The sequence below is a fragment of the Opisthocomus hoazin genome, chromosome 15 (genome assembly GCF_030867145.1).
Source record: "Opisthocomus hoazin isolate bOpiHoa1 chromosome 15, bOpiHoa1.hap1, whole genome shotgun sequence".
NCBI lineage: Eukaryota > Metazoa > Chordata > Aves > Opisthocomiformes > Opisthocomidae > Opisthocomus > Opisthocomus hoazin.
The window spans coordinates 17,686,123-17,705,410 of NC_134428.1; the positions used below are offsets into that span (position 1 = coordinate 17,686,123).

Sequence of the window (19,288 nt, forward strand, 5' to 3'; positions counted from 1 at the left end):
GCCCAGTCTGCTCCTCCGCAGCTCTAATCCGAAGCTGTCGCTGACTGCCCGCCCTCCCCTCGCTGCCCGTGAGCCCCTTCAGGCAGGTGTGGCTCCTGGAGCTCTTAATCCAAGTACAGCAGTCACCACTTACACATCTGTGCCGGAGTTTGTCATCCTACAAAAGACAAGACACCACCAAGTCTTGGAGCCAGAGGACAAGAGAGGAAAAAAAAGCCAGATACAGGAGAGGTATGTGGTTTCTTTGTCATGTTACTTTATGTAACTTCACATAACTGTTGCCATAGGAACATTATGCAGGGTACACTTATGGTTTGGCTTTATGGTGTTCTCCATGTACCAAAATATTACTTTAAGTATTAGTAAAACATTAACCTTGCTCCTTTGGTTTTTTTTTTAGTGTCACACACAGTAAAAAGTTACTGCTGAGCTTCCAACCTGTTGCCTGGTTTTGGAAGCTTTTAACGTCAAAGGAGAAAGCCTTCTGCATTCTTGTCTAGGCAGCTGAAGTCCCAAGTTACTTATCTTCTGTAGGTCACACCGACAGCATCTTCTCACCTACCACTGAAAGGAAGATCTGATTTCTTGAGTATCAAACACACTCTGAAAGCTGTCAATTCACATGACATATTGCATGTTAAATAACTCAAGTAAAAATCCATTTTAACTTTGCTGTATTTATATACTATATAAATTTTACATGCTATATATTTACAGTGGGGCAAGTGCTTTTTATCTTTAAAAAAACAAAGATCAAATTTTAGACATCTCTGAACAACACAGCTTGTATAAACCAGACAGATTATTCAGATGAACTGTATTTAATACAGGTTCCCCACTCATCTCCTGATGCAGGACCAGTGAATAATAAGTGCATCACAGTTTGATAGCATTTAATAATAAAAATAAAAATCACAGTATGAATTTGTCTGTAACTAGACACTTTAGAGAGACAAAACAGACAACTGAGACTTAAGACAAGTGACAGTATATTAAGAAAATGTAAAAGAGTATACAAATAGTCTTCAGAGATACATTCAGAACTGCATATTCGTTTCACAATGTTGAAAACCAGATGATGTTCTTCAGATCTTGAATATAACTCAGATGTGAAGTAAATTAGTTTCTAGTGTCAGATGTCACAGAAAAGAGATGCAGCTCTTGTGAAACTCTACTTATTTGAGAGCGTGTGAAGTTTTAAATAAGTCTTTAAATTAAATATACAGACTGTCAGTTGCAATTTTTATAATTCCTGGTCGCTCTTGCACCAGATGTCTAACTTGGAGTAACATTACATGAATAACATGAAGTCAACCTGAGTCTGTTATTAAGCAGCATTTGAGATGGTCTATTCCAGGGCATTATCTCACACCAGTGAGATGGTTGTGTGGTAATTTACAATGTTCAGCAGTTGTAAAAAGTTTCCACCCTTTTGGATTAGAAGTACTTTTTAAAAAAGAAAGTCTCAAAACCTAAAAAAAAGTTCTTTCGTGGTAAAATTCTGTACAGAAATATTAAGCACCACTTATGACTGGATTTTGTCTTGATGGTAATTAATACTAAAATATAGGTTTTGAAGGTATTGGTAATGTCTAGGGTCGGGTTTGATGGTCAGTGTCGGTCAAGTCTAGGGTCGGGTTTGATGGTAGGTTTAGTTTAGTGTATTGAAGGCTTCCATCAGTAAGCTCCGCACCTGAAAGACAAAAGGAAGCAGTGTTGGTGAACTGTACAGTCTTAGGACAAAGCTAGCGGCTTTAACAGCAAATAGTAGACTTTAAGTAAGTTAAATTTAGTTGAAGTTTTGCCTAGACAGCATCCTTGTTTTACTAACAATCTTGTGGTCAAGCTGACCTAATCTTACCCACAAAACCAGAAGCCTTCAGAAGCTTGCTGGACAGAACATGTAGGAATGTAGGAAATTAACTGCTTTAAAGCCGCTCCTTCTCCCATCCTATGTGTTTTTTTCTTAAATTGCAAGTTATCACTAGCCCTTTTCATCCTTACTAATTTATTCAAAGTAACATGAGTCCCGGTGAAAAGGCGCAGCCTAGCAGCTCCCGCTCAGTTGTTCCTGGCTCGTTTGGGAGGTTCAATACTCTCTAAAAACACACTGCCCAAGTGGCTTTTTTTGAGATTCCATTCCATCGTTCAGACCATCGCTGACCTTTCACAAGATGAAGCTAACTAACATCCATGGACTTGATGAAATACTAAAGTTCGCAAGACTTAAAAAAATTGCTTTTCATAGCCCTCAGATCCCACTTGTGTTGCAAGCAGTGCATCAAAGTGGGGTCCTGTTGTCGGGTTTATCAACGAACACCTCTTTCACCTATGCAGCCCAGCAGCTGTAACGCCCCTGGCCTGTGTAACGGGATGCAAGGCATTTACTTCCTTACTCTGCTTTTGACTGGTTTCGAAAAAACCGAGCTTGCCATCTGCTGGCAGATTCACTAGAGCCAAAGGAGTGCTGCGGCAGATGGGGCGTCCTCTGTGCGCAGCCTTGTTTATCAGCTAAACCACAGACACTTTTGGTGCAATAAGGATTATTTTGACATTAGTACTGTAAAAAAGTCTATTTTTACAATAGCATTTGAAAGGCCTCAATTCCGTCCTTCTTAAATCTTCCCCGTTAAAGAGATAAATATATTAGATCTGACAAGAATAATGTGTGAACAAACAAACAGGACTCTCACTGACTATTAACCCCATTCTTAAACTGCAGGTAAGTATAAAATGTAGAAAATTTAAAGATAAAATTTTCTTTTGGGTAGTGAGCTGTCCTCTTCAGGGATTACTTCAGTTATCTATAATGGTAAACTAGATGGTTGGGTGGGGTTGTTTGTTTATTAAAATATCTGAGGAAGTGGGACAGGCTTTATGTCAGATAATGGGCATTTTTATAATAAATTTTTATAATAAACACTTCTCTCCTGAAAAATTTCATAGGAAATATTGTCCAATTTTAGATGTCTAATTTGTCACAGTGTGCAATCTTCTTCGTTGCATAATTCTAGAACTAATTAGTTTAAACCGTAGTATCTACTGAGAGCCCAAGTCAGGACTATGGCAAGCAACAACAGAGAGTTCAGTATAAATTCAGTCAGGCACTTTAGTTTTTTTGTAAGAAGCACCCAAATGACTTTTTTTAATATTAAAAACTGGGAAACAGCTGTTTCATCAGCCCACTTCTCTGTATTTTTAAAGCTATACTAACAGAAAAAAAACCACAAGTAAATAAAACAATAGCAGGAATTTAACTTACTCTCCAGCTTTTCCATTGCGCAGTGTTCTCTGGAGGTTTAACAAGTGTGAATTCAGTGTGTTCAGCAGAAAGCAGGTCTACATCCGAAACAACAATATTTCAGTATTATCACCAACTTGTGTTACTCTAAATAAGCAGTCAGCACTCTTTCTATGTTATGAAATAGCTGAACCTGTTATTTTATTTAAATCAATTACTCTGGCAGTCTTTTTTAGGAAGACGGTGTTTCACTACAGTATTACTAGCCTGAAGTCTCATGTCATCATCTTCCATCCTGACTGCTGAACCTCCTGTCTACCTACTCGATTCTTTTTCAAGATAAAGCTGCACAAGGTTTTTTTCCTAGCCAGCTGGACTGAATTTAATAAGGCATCTTGCATCTCTCCCACTTGTTTGCCACTTAACCATCAGATCAAATTAAAATTACTTGCCCTTCAATCCCTTTGCAGTTTTATTTCAGACTTTCTGTCCTAGCAGTCATTTCAAAACAGGGAAAAGAAAAAGCACCTATCAACTTTTCTTTTTTTAATATTAATGCAGACTGTGTGGAAGCCGTGATATAAAGCAGAGATTTCACCCCACAAGCATTTAAGGATTGTTTCAAATAAAGGTGTCTATGTGAATAAAAAAGGAGTCCTGCAAGCATCCCGTGGCCCCTCACCTTTAACACACTCTTTGGCTGTGACAGAGCTGTGGTTCTTGCTATCACCTGCACCAGAAGGCATCCCTTCCTTGTAGAGTTGTTTGCTGCCCTGGTTTCTGTCCTGGTCACATAAATAGTCTCCCGCAGCGTAGGATTCCTTCTCCCGTGTCTTCTTCTGGAGGTGAAGTTCTAAACGTTCTAGGGACCCTTTCAATTTCCTTTCATGTTTCTTCTTTTTCTTCTTTTTCTTATGTTTTGGATTGTCACTATGAAAGGCTAGTGCAGCAAAATCCAAATCGCAGAGTCTGAAGGACACATGCAAGTTAAAAATAGAAAACCAGATATGGCACTTGATGCATACATGAAACATTACTTTATTTTACCACAGGTGATGACTAGCAGCCCGTCAGCTATTTTGTGGTAATTTCTGCACATGTAACTTACTTTAGATGCAGCAAACTTAAGCCCTCAGATTGCAGGACAACAGGTCCTGGTTTGTACGCAAATCATTAACAGTGGCTAGTTGGGGAATATGTGGAATTTAAAAAAAAAAAAAGGGGGGGGACAAAAATGGTTGTAACCTAATGAAGCGTGCAGATGTGATTCTAACTATGTGGTCCAGACCTGGTGTTCTAACTCAATTCAGCAATGTCTTTCCTATCTTCACTCAGCCAACCTAATGACACGATCCCCAGCCAGATTATGCTATATAAATAACTTAGAAACAAGCAAAAAAAAAAAAAAGGCAGGCATGAGAAACACCCAGGAAAGAATTAGAAAAAAATTGCTCATTATGCTGGAATTCTTGCTTACTTGTAATCCTTTTCCCGATGTTTCTCTTTAGATCTCTTTTTCTTTTTCACCTTCTTATCTTTTTTCATTCCTTCGTTGTCCATCTTGCGACGTTTCATTTCCGTTTCGTTTTCACTTCCTTCTGCATGGGTATGTTTCCTCTTGCTGCGGCTTACTTTTCCACTCTCCTGGGAAGAGTCCTCCAAATGGGAATGAGCCATCGCAGGTGGCAGCGCGTGCCTTTTGCGAGAGGATTTGTCAGCCTGGTGCTGCAGTGCTGCACAGTGAGGTATGCTCGCTCGGTGGCTGCCGAGTTGATGTCCATCTTCCTCTCTAGCCAGTGAGTTCTGAGACCTTCTGCTTCTAGAACGATAATCCTTATAGGACGACCTATTATTGTAAGGCATACCCAACTTGTCAAGGTCTTTATCACAGTAAGAGGACTTCCTCTCTCTTGATCCATGGGATGAATAATAATCATAGTAGTAGCGACATTTTTCCCGCCTCCGTATTTCTTCTGAATAATACCTCTCCCGGATCCATATTCTCTCTCCTTTGGAATCATTATACTTCTTTCTCTCCAGCTCCATTCTCTCTCTGCTCCTTGATTGATAGTGATAATATTTTCCCGAGGTCTTGCCATTATTTGGAACGGTTCTTTCGTTCTGAAAATATTGGTACTTGCTAACACTGCGATATTCCTGCCTCGGACGATTTTGCTCATTTGTTTCCCCAGTGCGAAAGCACTGACTCTTGTTGGAATGATCTTCTGTTTTGCTCCTATTTTGCTTTTCCTTCTCTTCACTGTCTGAATTCTCCCTCTTTTTTCGGTAGTGGTCTTTCTCAGGTTTTTTATAGTCATATGTTTTTTCCTTATATTTTTTCCTATGTCTGTCTTCTTCGGATTTTCTATTACCCAGACCTTCTTTTTGCCTAGAAAACTGGCTTTCTAAAACTTTATCCAGCTTTGTAATAGAGGACTCGTTAACAGGTGGAACATGAATGTAGTTGTTCAAAATGCCCTTTCCATCTTGGCATTTATCTGTGAGATCTGGAGACACAAGGTTTTTAGAACTGTCAGTGTCAGACTTCACGGGTGAAGTTTGTTCTAATTTCTCTCTGGTCTCAGCAGAGTCTTTGTTGTACAACAGATTTTCTTTTGAAATCAGTTTGGGTTCTTTTGATCTTTTTTCGTCTTTGCCTTTATCATCTTCAGATTCGCATTGCCCCAAGAATCCATTTTCAGTATCCAAGGATTTTTTACCTATCTTATGCTGCCCGTTGATTTGGGGATGCACACTGTCAGCATTTGTTATAATGATTTCGGAAAATTTTTCTTTGGCAGAGAGGTTTCCAAAATCTGATTGAACAAAAAATTTCTCAACTTCACTGCTGAAGTTGCAAGGAACCTTTCTGGCCTCTTCGTAGGCAAGCAATGCGTTCATTATGACACTTTCTATAAGACTGTCATCGTCTGAACATTTCTGGGGTCCAGGGACACTGCACAAAATAAAACCACATTTTTCACTTTTAAAAGTCCGTCTAAAAGATGAATGTTAGGAGTAAAATCCCCTTAAGAAAAAAAATTGGTGGCTACTGGAAAACTCCAAAAGACATTTCCTTTAGAAACCTATTCTTACACTTTGCTCAGCTCCCAGAGAAGTTTTTTTTTCTCTTGATTCTGCAAGTATTGCATTAAAAAAACCACACCCAGCACATCTGTCTCCCTCCACTTGCTGCTCTGAATCACATCAATAGCCAAAACCACTGTATTTGCTCTCCGCCCAACTAGAAAGACGTCAACATACGGATTTCCCTCTCTCCCAAATCGGAGAGAAGATGGTGGGAATTACATTTACACATCCTAGGATGGAAAAAAGGGGAAAGAGGAATAGAAAAAGTATCCCAGACAATGGAAAAATATTTTATGATGAAACAAAAGTTTTCTAAGAGGCATCCACCTGTATTTAATATCAGAATAATATACGCTCAGTCCTGATGTTTGCAATGCTAAATGTACAGTGTGGAATTCTCTGTACTGATTTCAGTGTTTTACTAAATAGTAGACAGGTAAACCAATGATAACCTTGTATGAAATCTCATTTTAATTGGAGTGAGAATCATTTTACCTTATTTCCTCTGACAAGTGGTTGACCTGGCTGTACGTGACAGATTCGAAGTTTATTTCTGGTGGATGTGGTGACAAAAGTCCAGGCAGCTACAATTAAAATGTAGAAGTGAACAGACAGAAAAAAATACTATCTTTAGCAGAAAACCACTGTTAGCAAAATTTCTACATTAGATGTTAATTAAACAAGATCACTTTGAGTTACATGCGCTATTCCCATTTTATATATTGCCCCACTCCTCCTGCCTTAAATACATGTAGGAAACTTATGAAACAGTATTTCAGCTGAACTTCTCTTAAGTTGACATGTTCTCATAAGTCAGCTCAGCTCTGCATATTCTAATAGGATAATAGCACAAAGTGCTATCATGAGATTTGTGCTGGTGTGTTTTCTTGGTACTTCAAGTGAATTCGGAACATTACAATGCTCCTGAATAAGGAATACATCATAGGTCAGAAATTCTAGATGGAACTAACATAACTCACTGTTTCAAGCAGTTCATTTTCTTCTAACAGTTCATCAAAACTAATAGCATCACTTAGCAGTTCATTTTCTGGCAACTGGGTTCTTTCCTCTTCAGCATTCTGATGTGACAAATTGGAATTCTGCAATGTGTGGACCACTGTTCCCATCACAACCCTGCTAGTAGACGCTACGGTGCGATTCCTTCTGAGCAAGCCCTGCGACTCTTCAGCTTTCCGTGAAGATTCTGCACCACCAAGGACTGCATTATCTGAGCCAAGTTTGGGATGACCATTCACTACGGGCTCAACAAAAGGAACACTAGGAATGTCCTGTTTGGAAAGGTTCATAGCAGCTGACACTGTAGATGTATTTGAGGTAGACTCCGCTGCAGAACTATTTGTAACGGTGGATGAAGGGCCAGGCTTGCTTGTATCTTCATCCTCCACAGCACTGGTGAGACAATCTGTCTGTGACACAGTCTGGCACGCGCGCTGTTTGTTGTGAATACTGATGGTGATTTTGTGTGTCTTCGACGGATCCGTTATAGAAGGCCTTGTTATCGCCCAGTTTTGAATGCAAGCTGTTGGTGGAGCTGACGACGGCCTTTTTAGGGTGATATCAACGGTACCTGGCTCCTCTTTTAGTGGCCCGTTGCCATTCAAGTGACTTGAATTCTGTATTTAAAAAGAAGAGATTGCAAGATAGATATGTGCAAACACACAGCATTTGAAGTTTTAAAACATGAAATTCTCCTACTAAGTATTTCTACAAATTGCCTCAACACCTAAGAAAAATGTTTATTTGAAGGGAGGGGGTGTTAAGTCCAACAAGTGCGTTTAATTTCTGCTTTTGGTTTACTGCACATTGATATCAAATGAGCATCGCTTTTGAAACCCACCCAAACAACTTAACATTGACTAAAGCTATTCCTAAATATATTTATTTTCCCCTTTAAACATTCCCTGAAAATACTGGAATAATTGTTCTGGTACTCAGGAAAAAGACAACTTGTTTTCACTGTCTCAGCTAAAGTGACACTGATGGGGGGGGGAAATCTTTACTTTTTTAAAATTGTTTAAGCATCAATGGACTGCTTAAATTGTCTCAAGAGCATAGTTCTCAGTGCTGAGTTGTAAGTATATAGTGAAGTAGTATGGCCACACAATTTAGGAATTAGCCACTGTTTGAATAATTCTGGCTGTAGAACAAGGGCTGTGAAGAAAGCTGCAGTGTGGGAGGGAAAAATAACACTCAGATGCTAACAAACAACAAAAAACCCCCACACCAAACCCAAAACCCACTATCAATTTGGTGCCATTATCTTCCCCCCTCAAATTACCTTAATCGTAAACGGAGGAAGCCGTGGGCTCATGCACCCAGACTGCTTGTTGTTAGTCCCTTGCTGACCAAGGAATGAGCCAGGGTAAGATGGCGCTGGTAGGTAAAACGCACGCTCCGCAAGAGTCAAATCATAGCGCCTGGGGAAGAGAGCAGTGATCTTAAAAGTTTTTCTTTCAGCCTATTCTGGGATTAAACCCCATGCTACGATTTTACAAGAACAGTTTATAATGACACAGAAGATATACACGGAAGACTTAACCAAGATGACAAGCTGAAAATTATCTAATGGTCTTCCTACAATGACTATCATTTTCAGAGCAATAACTCATCCTTACACCATCCATGGCCCTATTTTCTCCACTTTCCTAAGTTAGCCAGCTACAGAGAGCAGATACATAAAAATGTACACAAGTGCAGTGGCTTAAGGCCAAGCAATGAATGACAATAAATAACACAGGGAATTTCAGGTTGGACACAACTGAATTATACTAACAGTAATCTTTTCCTAGGACAGAAAGACACTTGAAAAGAAGAAAAATATCAGTAACAGGAAAGCAAATACATTCTGAACACATTTAGTATTTGTTATTACCTGATGTAAAAAAGTACGTAGGCTTGCTGATTAAGCACTGTTTCAATATCGGAAAGCTCTACCGTGGCGTCATTCATCCTATACCAAAGTCCATTTCCAGCCTGAAAATAAAGACAACAACATCTTTAGATGAATTGCATGTTTTCCAAATGACATCGCAGATGGAACACAACAGAACACACCAAACAAAACACATAATGCAACCTTTTGCCCTAAAACCAGTGGTTGTCAGTAACATTTGAATTTATTTGTCAGCACAGATTTTACCCTGCTAGAAATCAAGCTGATACCTACCTTTATAAAGCAAAGATAATGCCCAGCATTGCAGCTGAAGCCACTGTGTACAAGCACGGCATATAACGCATAGATCAGTGGTTCTCCCGTTGACTGAGACATATAAGCCCGAAGGTTGAGATATTCAGGATATTTTACATCCTAAAGACAGACCAACAAGATTCAAAAATTAACCTGAAATACTTCATGGAATAGCCTGAGAAAACCACTTTCTAAAAAACACAGACTAGAATTATAGGAATATACTTTTGATTCTTTTAAAAACACCTATTCTCATTAACAACATTTAATAACTTAAGTTGCAGAGAACCATTTTCTACAGAATTAGCTCTTTAAGAATAGGATATATTCTTACGGTCACACAGGAACTTTATCATTATTAAAAAAGAAAGAAGCAGCCATAGGTGTTATATCGATTTTTCTTATGGTTATTGCCTGCAAACGTTAACAACTTTTCAATGAGTATTCATCTTTGGGAAATCTCTCATTCCAAGAAGATAAAGCTGCATTACAGCTGTAAATATACCTTGTTGATCTTTCCACCTGTAAAATTTGCAAATCTTTTCAGCGATATTGTAAGGACATTAGATGAACGATGTATCGTGTACCTCTTCGATGCAGGGACCATATTTTTGCACCTTAAAAGCAAGCACACACAAACGTTTAGCAGCATATTCTTTTCACCCCCCAAAATCAAGCAAGTTTTCATCTCTCACACATGCTTACGCTATGTGAATGATATTTACTTGCATAATATGTTTTTTCTTTTCATAAATCCATACACTGTATTTCAGGTTAGTTAATAGAGAGAAGATAGCAGGAGATAAGAAGACAGCTCTACAGAACAAAGATTAAAGGAGTTAGAACATTATCTTTTGATAGCCAAACAAATGTCTGAACATGGGTCTTTTTGGCATAACAAAGATAAGGATTCCCAACAACTCAGCACGAAGAAGGACCTGGAATCTCTCTCATCACCACCATGTAAGGCAAGGTATCATTTCCTGTTACCAAAGTGGCTATTTTGAACACATGGCATGGATACATTCTTCCAGCTTCCTGGAGGAACACAAATATTTAAAGTCGAACACGAGAGTCTTGATCCTCAGGACTAGAAACTGCAAATAATTTCCAAAACGGATCATATATCAACGTAAAAAAACACAACGGAAGGAAATAGTCCCTTCTGCAGGAGGGAGACACTGGACAGTAACAAGTCTTCATGTACTGAGGTTGCCTGGAAAGACACGGAAACCATCAGCAGTCCTTCGAACACAATTGTTAATTGTAAATTTGTTGGACTGCGCACTCACAGCTAGGACATGCAGAGTAAGCCACGAAATTCAGCCACTAGCACAGAGAAAGACTGCGTTATGTCAGTTTACATCATCAAGAAAAATACTGTTGATAGTTAACAAACTGAAAGAATTAAAGAGTCTCGTTTCAAATCCTGATGTCAAATACGAGGCAGAGAATTCCAAACTGATAAAACTGATAGGAGAACGCATATAAGCAAAAAAAACCCCACAAAGAATAAGCAAAAAAAGAAAAAAAAAGTTCTGAGGCAGTAATCTTTGTTAGAAAAATTCATGGTAGAAAAGCAAAACTTCAATTAGGAAAAACTTAAAAGTAAGAGAGTAGTTCATCAGCAATGGAAAAGATACTGTACATATGCTAAACCTTTCTTTTTAAACTCACAAAAAGACTGAAACTTCTGGATTCGTGTGTGACTAAACTGATCACACCCCACATTAATCATGCAATCCAGATGTGAGGTGCTTATTACAGTTATCTTACTCTTCCTCACCCATAATCTGCAACCTACAAGAATTCTTCATACGTTACAAGTTGCTTGCTAGGATCCACAGAATAAAATGAACCTGGGATAAAATTCTTGTAATAGCCTACTGGACGCTCTTTGTTCAACATCTGCATTCAAATGTACTAATGAACTCATAGTTTCACAACAACAAAACACAGGTATTGCGTTTTTCATTTAGAAGGACCAGACAGGGACGTTACAGAACCGAGCCTGGCAGTCATTGCTTTTCTGAGTTTGTGTTTGAATAACAATTTCTTTTGCCGAAATACCTTAATACAAATGTTCAGTGCTCTTAGACATGTAGAAACATTTTACATCTTGATCAGCACATAGGACATCTTAACTCCATATGCTTTCACGAAGCATAGGTTAGGTTTAGGGTTGCTCATTTCAGACAACAGCAGTCCACAGGTTTTACAATTCAACGACTGCGCACGACATTGTTCAGAGAGCCAGCAGAGGCTGCTAATGTTAACTGTCACTGAGTCTGTTCACATTCACTGAGACCCAATCTCCCTTTGTTCCACAGGGAGCACCAGGACCTTCAGGAAGCTGATGTTGCCTCCCACCCCAAACCATTGTCCATAGCTCTGTGCTTCAGCTCACCACTACTTCTCGGCCATGCCTTTTAACTTCTGGCCATGTGAATACTTCAGCGTGCAACTTCACACTTAGGAAGGCTGACAAGCCCCAGTGTAGACAATACTAGGAATAAAAGTCTAAGGTGAGCTAATGGCCACAGTTCTTATAATGTATTTCCAAACCTTCAAACAGAAACATGAAAACTACTCTGTTAGAGACAAATGCATTCTTTTTCAAGCTTTGAATGATTTCAGTGTATTAGTTGTATAAACAGAACTAAAGAACAAGAGAACTGTGTCTCATCTTATTTTTAAACAAAGTTAAAAGATAACTTCTGCTCCAAGTCATGCAATATGTTAAACACTTATCTTGTCTTAAGATGTAATTAGTAATAATCTTACTTGCTACACTTGTAGCTATTTTCACCATCGAGCTGTTCTGGTTTTACAAATTGTTCGAGGGCTCTGGTAACAGATGTAACTGCCTGGATGAGTAAGAAAGTAGAGCACTAAGTCACTGGAAATGCAAAATTTCAAACACGTATGAGTAGTTTACAAGAGAATCTTGCTAGTTCATACTTAAGTGACCTACTGTGAACCAGCAAACACTGTGAAGAAGGCAGAAACAGAGTACGCTGAGCATTCACCTAATTTGAAAATTATTCTACTTCAAAATAAATAAATTTTGCAATACCACAGACAGAACTTGTGTGATGCTTTGGCATCAGTAATGACAACAATCAAACCCACTAGTCTAACAATAGGTGTATACTGAAGTAGAATAATCGAGAAGTATGATAGTATCATTGTTTGTGTAGATACAATTATTACTTTTCCAGCTTAAATCCAAAGCAAATATGGAGACCATTTACATGGCCTCCACAAAATAACAAGGTTCAATCCACTCCCATCCACCACCAACCTCTTTTGTTTTAACAGTGTTTATTTTTAAGTAAAATGAGTTCATTTTAGAAAGCTCTACAAGTACTCGCACATCTCAACCCATATACACAAAACAACTTACCTTTATATCCAATGTAATATCAAGAAATGGCTCATATGTATCTGAGACAGCTTTGCAGCTCAAGCATTTCACTGGAATCAAAATACAAATGCTTAACAATATGTGAAGGAGACTAACTGTGCAAATTTAAATTATTAATACATCTTACTTTAGTCAAACTACAAACTCTTTTACTATAGACGGACAAAAAGACACAGACCAGTTCGAAGGGCAGTAAGATTTGTCAAAAGTACCTCGGGATCTTAGGTATCCTCCAAAGATTTGATAAATAAGAGTGGTCGCTTGAGAGGATCTGTCCAATCTGGAAATAAATTATAATCAGACCTCAGAAGGTAGAAGGCACAGAGTCAACTCTTCAAACAGTTTTTCTTCTTATGAAAATGAAGGACATAGATTTTAATTTATGATAGTAAATAGAGGAGTAAGAGGGGCTGGAGACAATTTAAAAGTTAATTTTTTTATGCTTACTTTGTGCTTCCATTTAGGCAAGCTTTCTGCAACGCATCAACGGTGAAGCACAAGAACTCATGTGCATCCTCTTGACTCCCAAAACGGAAATGTTTTCCTATTCCTAATAAATAAGAAGGTTATTACATTTATCTGATATAAAATTAAAGAAAGCTTGCATTTCTAAAATATCTCTTTAAAGTATCAAAATTGTTTATATGCATCAAATAATTATTTGAAAAATTTAAAAATATCCAAAACCAAAATAATCTGAAATTGCTTACTTTTAAGGCAATTGATCACAGATGTAGGCTTGACGGCACTATGAGCAAAACAGAGGACCTGGTTAACATGTGTCTCCATGGTACACATCATACAAAATCCTTCCACACGACCTGAAGAGTGTAAGAAGAAAGCATCCCAGTCTAGTCAAACATGTATTGCTACACAAAAAGCTAAAAAACCAATAATCTTTAAGTTACAGTGTAATGTCCACTCTCTATGCTACATTCTTGTCTCCTACGGTGTCAATATCCCAACAGTTTTGCCACATTTTATTATGCAGAACTACACAGAATAAAAATGTCGATTATTTATTTACTGCATTAAAGTGCATTTTCTGACGAGAAATCTAAGTAACTACTACAATGTCATTTTTTTTTTTTTGCATGCTGATGGGAGCGTGAACCCCATGGACTGCAGAATGTATGAGAAAACAATATTGACATTGATGATACAGCACTAAGAGAGAATGTGTGTTATTTTCAGCACGCTGCTGTTAGGTGAGCTACATGACACAGAGCTAAGAGTCCTGTGGGAGAAAGGAAAGATTAAAGTCATGTATGTGTAAGTATTTCTGCCCTCCTTTTTCAACAGGATTCTTCACTGAAATAATTTTTATGTATGGTAAGAAAACACAGTTAAATTTCTAGGAATAAATATTAAGATACCAGACTAGAAAGCATACAGGTGCCTTTGTAAAAACACACACATATGGATATGAAAAGAGGCTCCTAGGCTTCAAAGAAATCAAATATAAAAATGAAATTCAAAAGAACACAAATTCAAGGGTTTAAAAAAATACAAAATGTATTTAGAATTAAATCAGTCTAAATTTTAATACAGTCCCACACAATTTCTGTTTGAATTCCTAAGAGACCAGCTCGTAGTGCTTTCTGCGGTGGTTCGGTTTTTTTAATGAGTCAACAGTGAACATCTCATTTAGAGCAATATTAGTGCCTTGCAGTATCTAGGCTGTGAAGACTCAGAATCTACGACGCCAACATCCTAAATTTTATCACCTTTCTACCAGCAGGAAACCCAAATGCCAAATGTTCATCAAATGCCTTACTTTATGATGCACTTCATTATTCACATGAAGCAAGAAATAATCTTTTTTTGAAGTTTTACCATGGTGCATTAAATGAACAAATGCCCTTCATAAGCTATTCCGAGCCTCCTGTTAATATAAGGTTCAAAGCCAGCTTCTACAGATAAAATAGGACAACTAAGAGTTTTCTTCACAGAATCAGTGTTATTCTCTCACCTTCAGAGCTGTCCAATAGATTTATAATAATGTTAGAAAGTACTCACATGACCGTGTATGCTCCAGGGATAACATATAGTTTGCAAGTGGAGGTGTGTATGTCAAGCATTGCAAGGTGGAATTCAGGAAACACGTGTTGCCAAGATTTTGAAGCCCGACGCCAACATTTTGTGTCGGTTTCCAATCCAAACAGATCTTTTCTGGTGGGAAGAGAATCCGCTGAGGTGGTGCAATTCCGTCATTAACAACTGCAAGGAAATTATATTTGAAAAGAGATGTATTGGTTTAGTTTTAAAAAGGATATTTAAAAAGTAGCATTCTGCAGGACCACCCAGACGAACCAGCTATACTCCAAAACACAAAAACATAAATGCACAGCTTTAACGCTGCCACTCAAATTTGCTGGTCAAGACACTGTTTTGGACAATAGTTTATTCATCTGTTTTAATTCTTCTAATGCAAGACAAACTACCACTCTGATTTTAGTAACTTTTGCCAGGTTTCTTTCCATCTACATTCTTCAATATGATTATTAATTCTTTTTTTTTTTTTGCCTTATTGTAACTTAAACCACAAACCTACACTTGTAATTATATGGTAATAAACATAAGAACCAAGACAGAAAAATAAGAAAGTAACTAGCACAGAAGGCAACCCTATAGATTACAGATTTCTTCCTGAGCAGTGTTATCACTCAAAGACTTGTGAATAATGAAAGCCATGAATAGCAATGGTAAAATGTTCTTTTCTCTGCACAACAGAAAAGACCTGGATAAGTCTGTGTATTATAAAAAGCTCCCCAAAATTGATTGTAAATAGGTCAAAACTAAGTTTTGCAACACCAGTCACTTCAGTTGCCATAGGGGATTCACAAAATCGAGGTCCACCGCTGAAGTCTTTATTCATTGTAGTCCCATTTTATAGCAGTGTAACAAATAAGAACACTTTCTACTTTAGTTTTCTTTTTAAGAAAAGGGGGGAAGACGAAAGACACACTTACTCAGATCTCTCTGGCCAAACCGCTTAGGTTTTTCAGCTGTTCTACAAAAAATAGCACCTCCTGGTCCTTCAATGGCAGCAACTTTTTTTGGGTTGTCTGCAGGCGGTACCCGCCTGATATTCGCAGTGCGTGATGTCATTTTTTTAGTACAGGGTTTCTTGGATGTACCAGACTGCTTGGGTGATGGTTTCTTAGGTTTCTTGGATTTCGACTTATTGACTATAGTCATTTTTCATATCTGTAACAGAAGCAAAAGTTCTGGTTGATAGAAGAACAACAAGAAGCAATCAAGAAAGAAAAGAACAGGAGAAATCCTGTAACTTAGTCTCAAAGAAATAACTTGAACAACTAAATAGCTGATGAGAATGATTAAAAAAAAAACCAAAAAACAAACTCAACCAAAAACTAAACACACAAAGCAGAATTTTCCATCAAAACTGTACCAATATTACTTTTAACTTCCACAGAGCTGGTGGCTGATGATATTTCTTACACTTTCACAGGATTTTAATCCATAACAGTTATGAAGACTTTTTTTAAAAAAAAAAAACTCTTTGCAACTCTTCCTATCAAGCAAAAAGTTGAACCAAAAAGCATCTTTTTCAGTTCTAGTTATGTAAAGTTGTACATTTTTCCCTGGCAAAACAACAGAGGAATGTAAGCCATAAAAAGGAAATGCTGAACGTAAAAGACAGCAAAACAAACACTCAGCTCTCAAGGACAAAAGCAATAACTGATATTAAGTCCTTTTCAAAATGCTCATTAGGTTTCAAGATGGTCCCTCTTCAAATACGTATAATTGTGTGTGCATAGTAAGCCGCTGAATAATTACACGATCAACTATCAAGCACTATACAACAGCAAATCTCAGCGCTAGGAAGAACAAATCAGATCCACCACTTTTTCAAAGTATGTCAATATAATTCTTAATTTGGACATAACACGTCTTTGACAAAGCAGTACAGTAACTATAAACACCAATATTTTTTCCTCTTCTGTTGCCCAATGCATGTACAGATTCCGGTTTTGTGCCACTGCTGAACATAAATCCCTACTGTCGCTTCTGCTGAGCGTTATTTCCCCGTGCAGACGTTGTAATAGACTTTTCCCAGTACGATATTGAAAAGTAAATCAGAGGAAACGGTCACTTTCCTCTTATTCGGAGTTCTGCATCAGCATCGTTTAGATTCTTTTTTCAGCAGTCTCATCCCAAAGCACATCAGTTATGACTTGAATCTCAATATTTCTATCTGGTCTCTGCTTTGCAGGCAATAAACCCCCACCCGGGGTCCCATCCAGGGGCTGTGACCACGCACTCGCCTCGCTACAAACCGAACTTTTATTTTTTTAAAATCCGAGCCGAAACCAACGGCCGCCCGCAAACATGCCGAGATGGAAACTGGGACCAACTGACAGCAACTCCAGCACAGGTGCGAGGAGCAGGCACGCTCGCATCTCTACAAACTCCAACACCGCAAAGAAAAAAAAACACAAAATAACGGAGCTGCGGCAGCGCCCTCGGCGTGCGCGCACGCGCGCGCGCCGCGCGGGTTCCACTCACTTTGAAAAATAACCCAGGCAGGACAGGCGAAGGCAACGGCCGCTTCTCCCTCAGCTGTAAGCCAGCTAGGCGCAGACCGCTCCGCGGGCTCCTGGCTGCCGGTAGGACTGGAGACCGCCCCGGTGCCCACCTCGGCTCCCGCTGCCAGGCTCCGAACCGGCTTTGTGCCATGCAGCACGTCACAACGCCCCAGCTGAATCACACCGCACGCGTCCGCCGGCCCCCCGGCAACCGGCGCTGCCCCTGAAGCACCGCGCCGGACACGGCCCCCCCTGCCCCTGAAGCACCGCTCCGGGCACCCCCCCTGCCCTGCGCCTGAAGCACCGCGCCGGGCACCCCCCTCCCTGCCCTGCGCCTGAAGCACCGCGCCGGGCACCCCCCTCCCTGCCCTGCGCCTGAAGCACCGCGCCGGGCACTCCCCCCCGGCCCGTGCCTGAAGCACCGCGCCGGGCACCTCCCCCCCCCCCGCCCCGTGCCTGAAGCACCGCGCCGGGCACCCCCCCCTCCCTGCCCTGCGCCTGAAGCACCGCGCCGGGCACCCCCCGCGCCTGAAGCACCGCGCCGGGCACCCCCCGCGCCCTGCCGAGGGGCTCCGGCTCCCCCGGGATAACGGGCTGCTCCCGCCGCCGGGCCAGAGCCCCACTGCACGCAAAACAGCGCTGACCCCGACGCCTCAGCCGAGGGGCCCCGGGAAGCGGCTCCGCAGCAGCCCCCCCCCGCTCGCCCTCCTCCCTCCAGCTCGCCGGCCGCAGCGGCCCCGCTGGGCGGCCCCGCGGCCCCCCGCCCAGCTGGGGGCAGTCCCCGCAGTGTGCCGGGCCGAGCCGTACCGCCCCGGCGCCCGCCCTGTCCGTACCTTTCCGGGTCGGCGCCCGTATCTCACACAGCGTCCGGAGGCAAGACCGCAGCCGGCATCGGCCAACGGCGACTCTGTGCCCATGGCAACGCGTCGGCGGGGGGGTGGGGGCAGCCGGAACGCGCGGCGGGGGGCGGGGTGGGGCGCGCGGGAAGGGACGACGAATCGCAGCCGGGCCCCGGGAGCGCGAGGCGGCAGGCCCGGGAAGGGAACGAGGCGGCGAGACGCGGGGCCAGGGCATCCCGGCCGGCCGGCCGGCCGCCCTCCCGCCGGCGCCGGGACGCGGGGGAGCAGCGGCAGGAGGAGGAGGCAGGCGGCGGGCGCGGAGCGGAGGCATCGCGCCGGGAGCTGCCGCGCCGGGAGGGGGCCGGTCCCGCCGGCCCAGGGGGAGGCGGCGGGGCTGGGTCCCGCCGCCGCGTGCTGGGGACGGCGCCCCGCCCCGCCCAGGGGTCCCACCCCCTCCGGCTGCCCGCCCGCCTGCCAGCCAGGAGGGCAGCGGCCGAGTACCCGGCCGGCGCCCCTGCGGGCTGGGCTGGGCTGAGCCGGCTGCTCCCGCCGTCGCTTTCCCTTCCCTTTCCCGGGCCGGCCCCTCCCCTCAGCCCATTGATTTCCAGGCAGGGAGGCGCACGCGGCGCTGGCGGGCTGTGCCAGGCCGCCGCCAGGCCCGGCTCTCTTCCCTCAGCCCCATTACCTGACTCGGCCCCGCTTGACTCGGCGCTGCCGGGTCCCCCTCGCCGCAGCCCCCGCCTCAGCCCGGCCCGCTCCGCCTACTCTTACAGCCCGTCGGGGAACAATGACGTCCCTCCGCCGGCCTCTTGCATCCGGGGCCCGGCGCCGGCCGGGCAGAGCGGGCGGGGGGAGGAGAGGAGGAGGCGGCGGCGGCGGCGGCAGCGGCGGCGGCGGCGGCGGCGGGGGGGAGAAGCGAGCTCCTCCGGG

General features: G+C 42.0%; 1 protein-coding gene across 3 annotated transcripts; it reads right to left on the reverse strand.

The window, feature by feature from the left end:
* Positions 1 to 294: 294 nt before the first annotated feature.
* Positions 295 to 19,215, reverse strand: USP42 (ubiquitin specific peptidase 42). Of its 3 annotated transcripts, none has more exons than XM_075436741.1 (18): positions 19,044 to 19,215; positions 15,939 to 16,176; positions 14,986 to 15,186; positions 13,677 to 13,787; positions 13,414 to 13,516; positions 13,179 to 13,246; positions 12,946 to 13,016; positions 12,324 to 12,406; positions 10,045 to 10,156; positions 9,519 to 9,659; positions 9,225 to 9,325; positions 8,631 to 8,769; positions 7,312 to 7,965; positions 6,827 to 6,915; positions 4,719 to 6,197; positions 3,924 to 4,210; positions 3,263 to 3,339; positions 295 to 1,693 (listed from the first exon to the last, which is right to left on the reverse strand). In XM_075436741.1, the coding sequence occupies exons 2-18, from the start codon at positions 16,165 to 16,167 to the stop codon at positions 1,652 to 1,654; spliced, it is 3,987 nt and encodes a 1,328-aa protein (XP_075292856.1). In that variant the 5' UTR covers positions 16,168 to 16,176; positions 19,044 to 19,215; the 3' UTR covers positions 295 to 1,651. The 3 variants fall into 3 exon arrangements, with proteins under 3 accessions (XP_075292856.1, XP_075292854.1, XP_075292855.1); XM_075436739.1 differs by having other exon boundaries at positions 7,303 to 7,965; XM_075436740.1 differs by lacking the exon at positions 19,044 to 19,215 and adding an exon at positions 18,353 to 18,437 and having other exon boundaries at positions 7,303 to 7,965.
* Between the last annotated feature and the right edge of the window lie 73 nt (positions 19,216 to 19,288).

Coding starts and splice junctions, on each gene's coding strand:
- USP42 (XM_075436739.1), bottom strand. CDS start 16,167: ATGACTATAGTCAATAAGTCGAAATCCAAGAAACCTAAGAAACCATCA. Junction 6,916..7,302: donor TGCTTGAAACAGTGAGTTAT/GTTAGTTCCATC, acceptor TTTTAATTGTAG/CTGCCTGGACTTTTGTCACC. Junction 4,211..4,718: donor CATCGGGAAAAGGATTACAA/GTAAGCAAGAAT, acceptor TGTGTCCTTCAG/ACTCTGCGATTTGGATTTTG.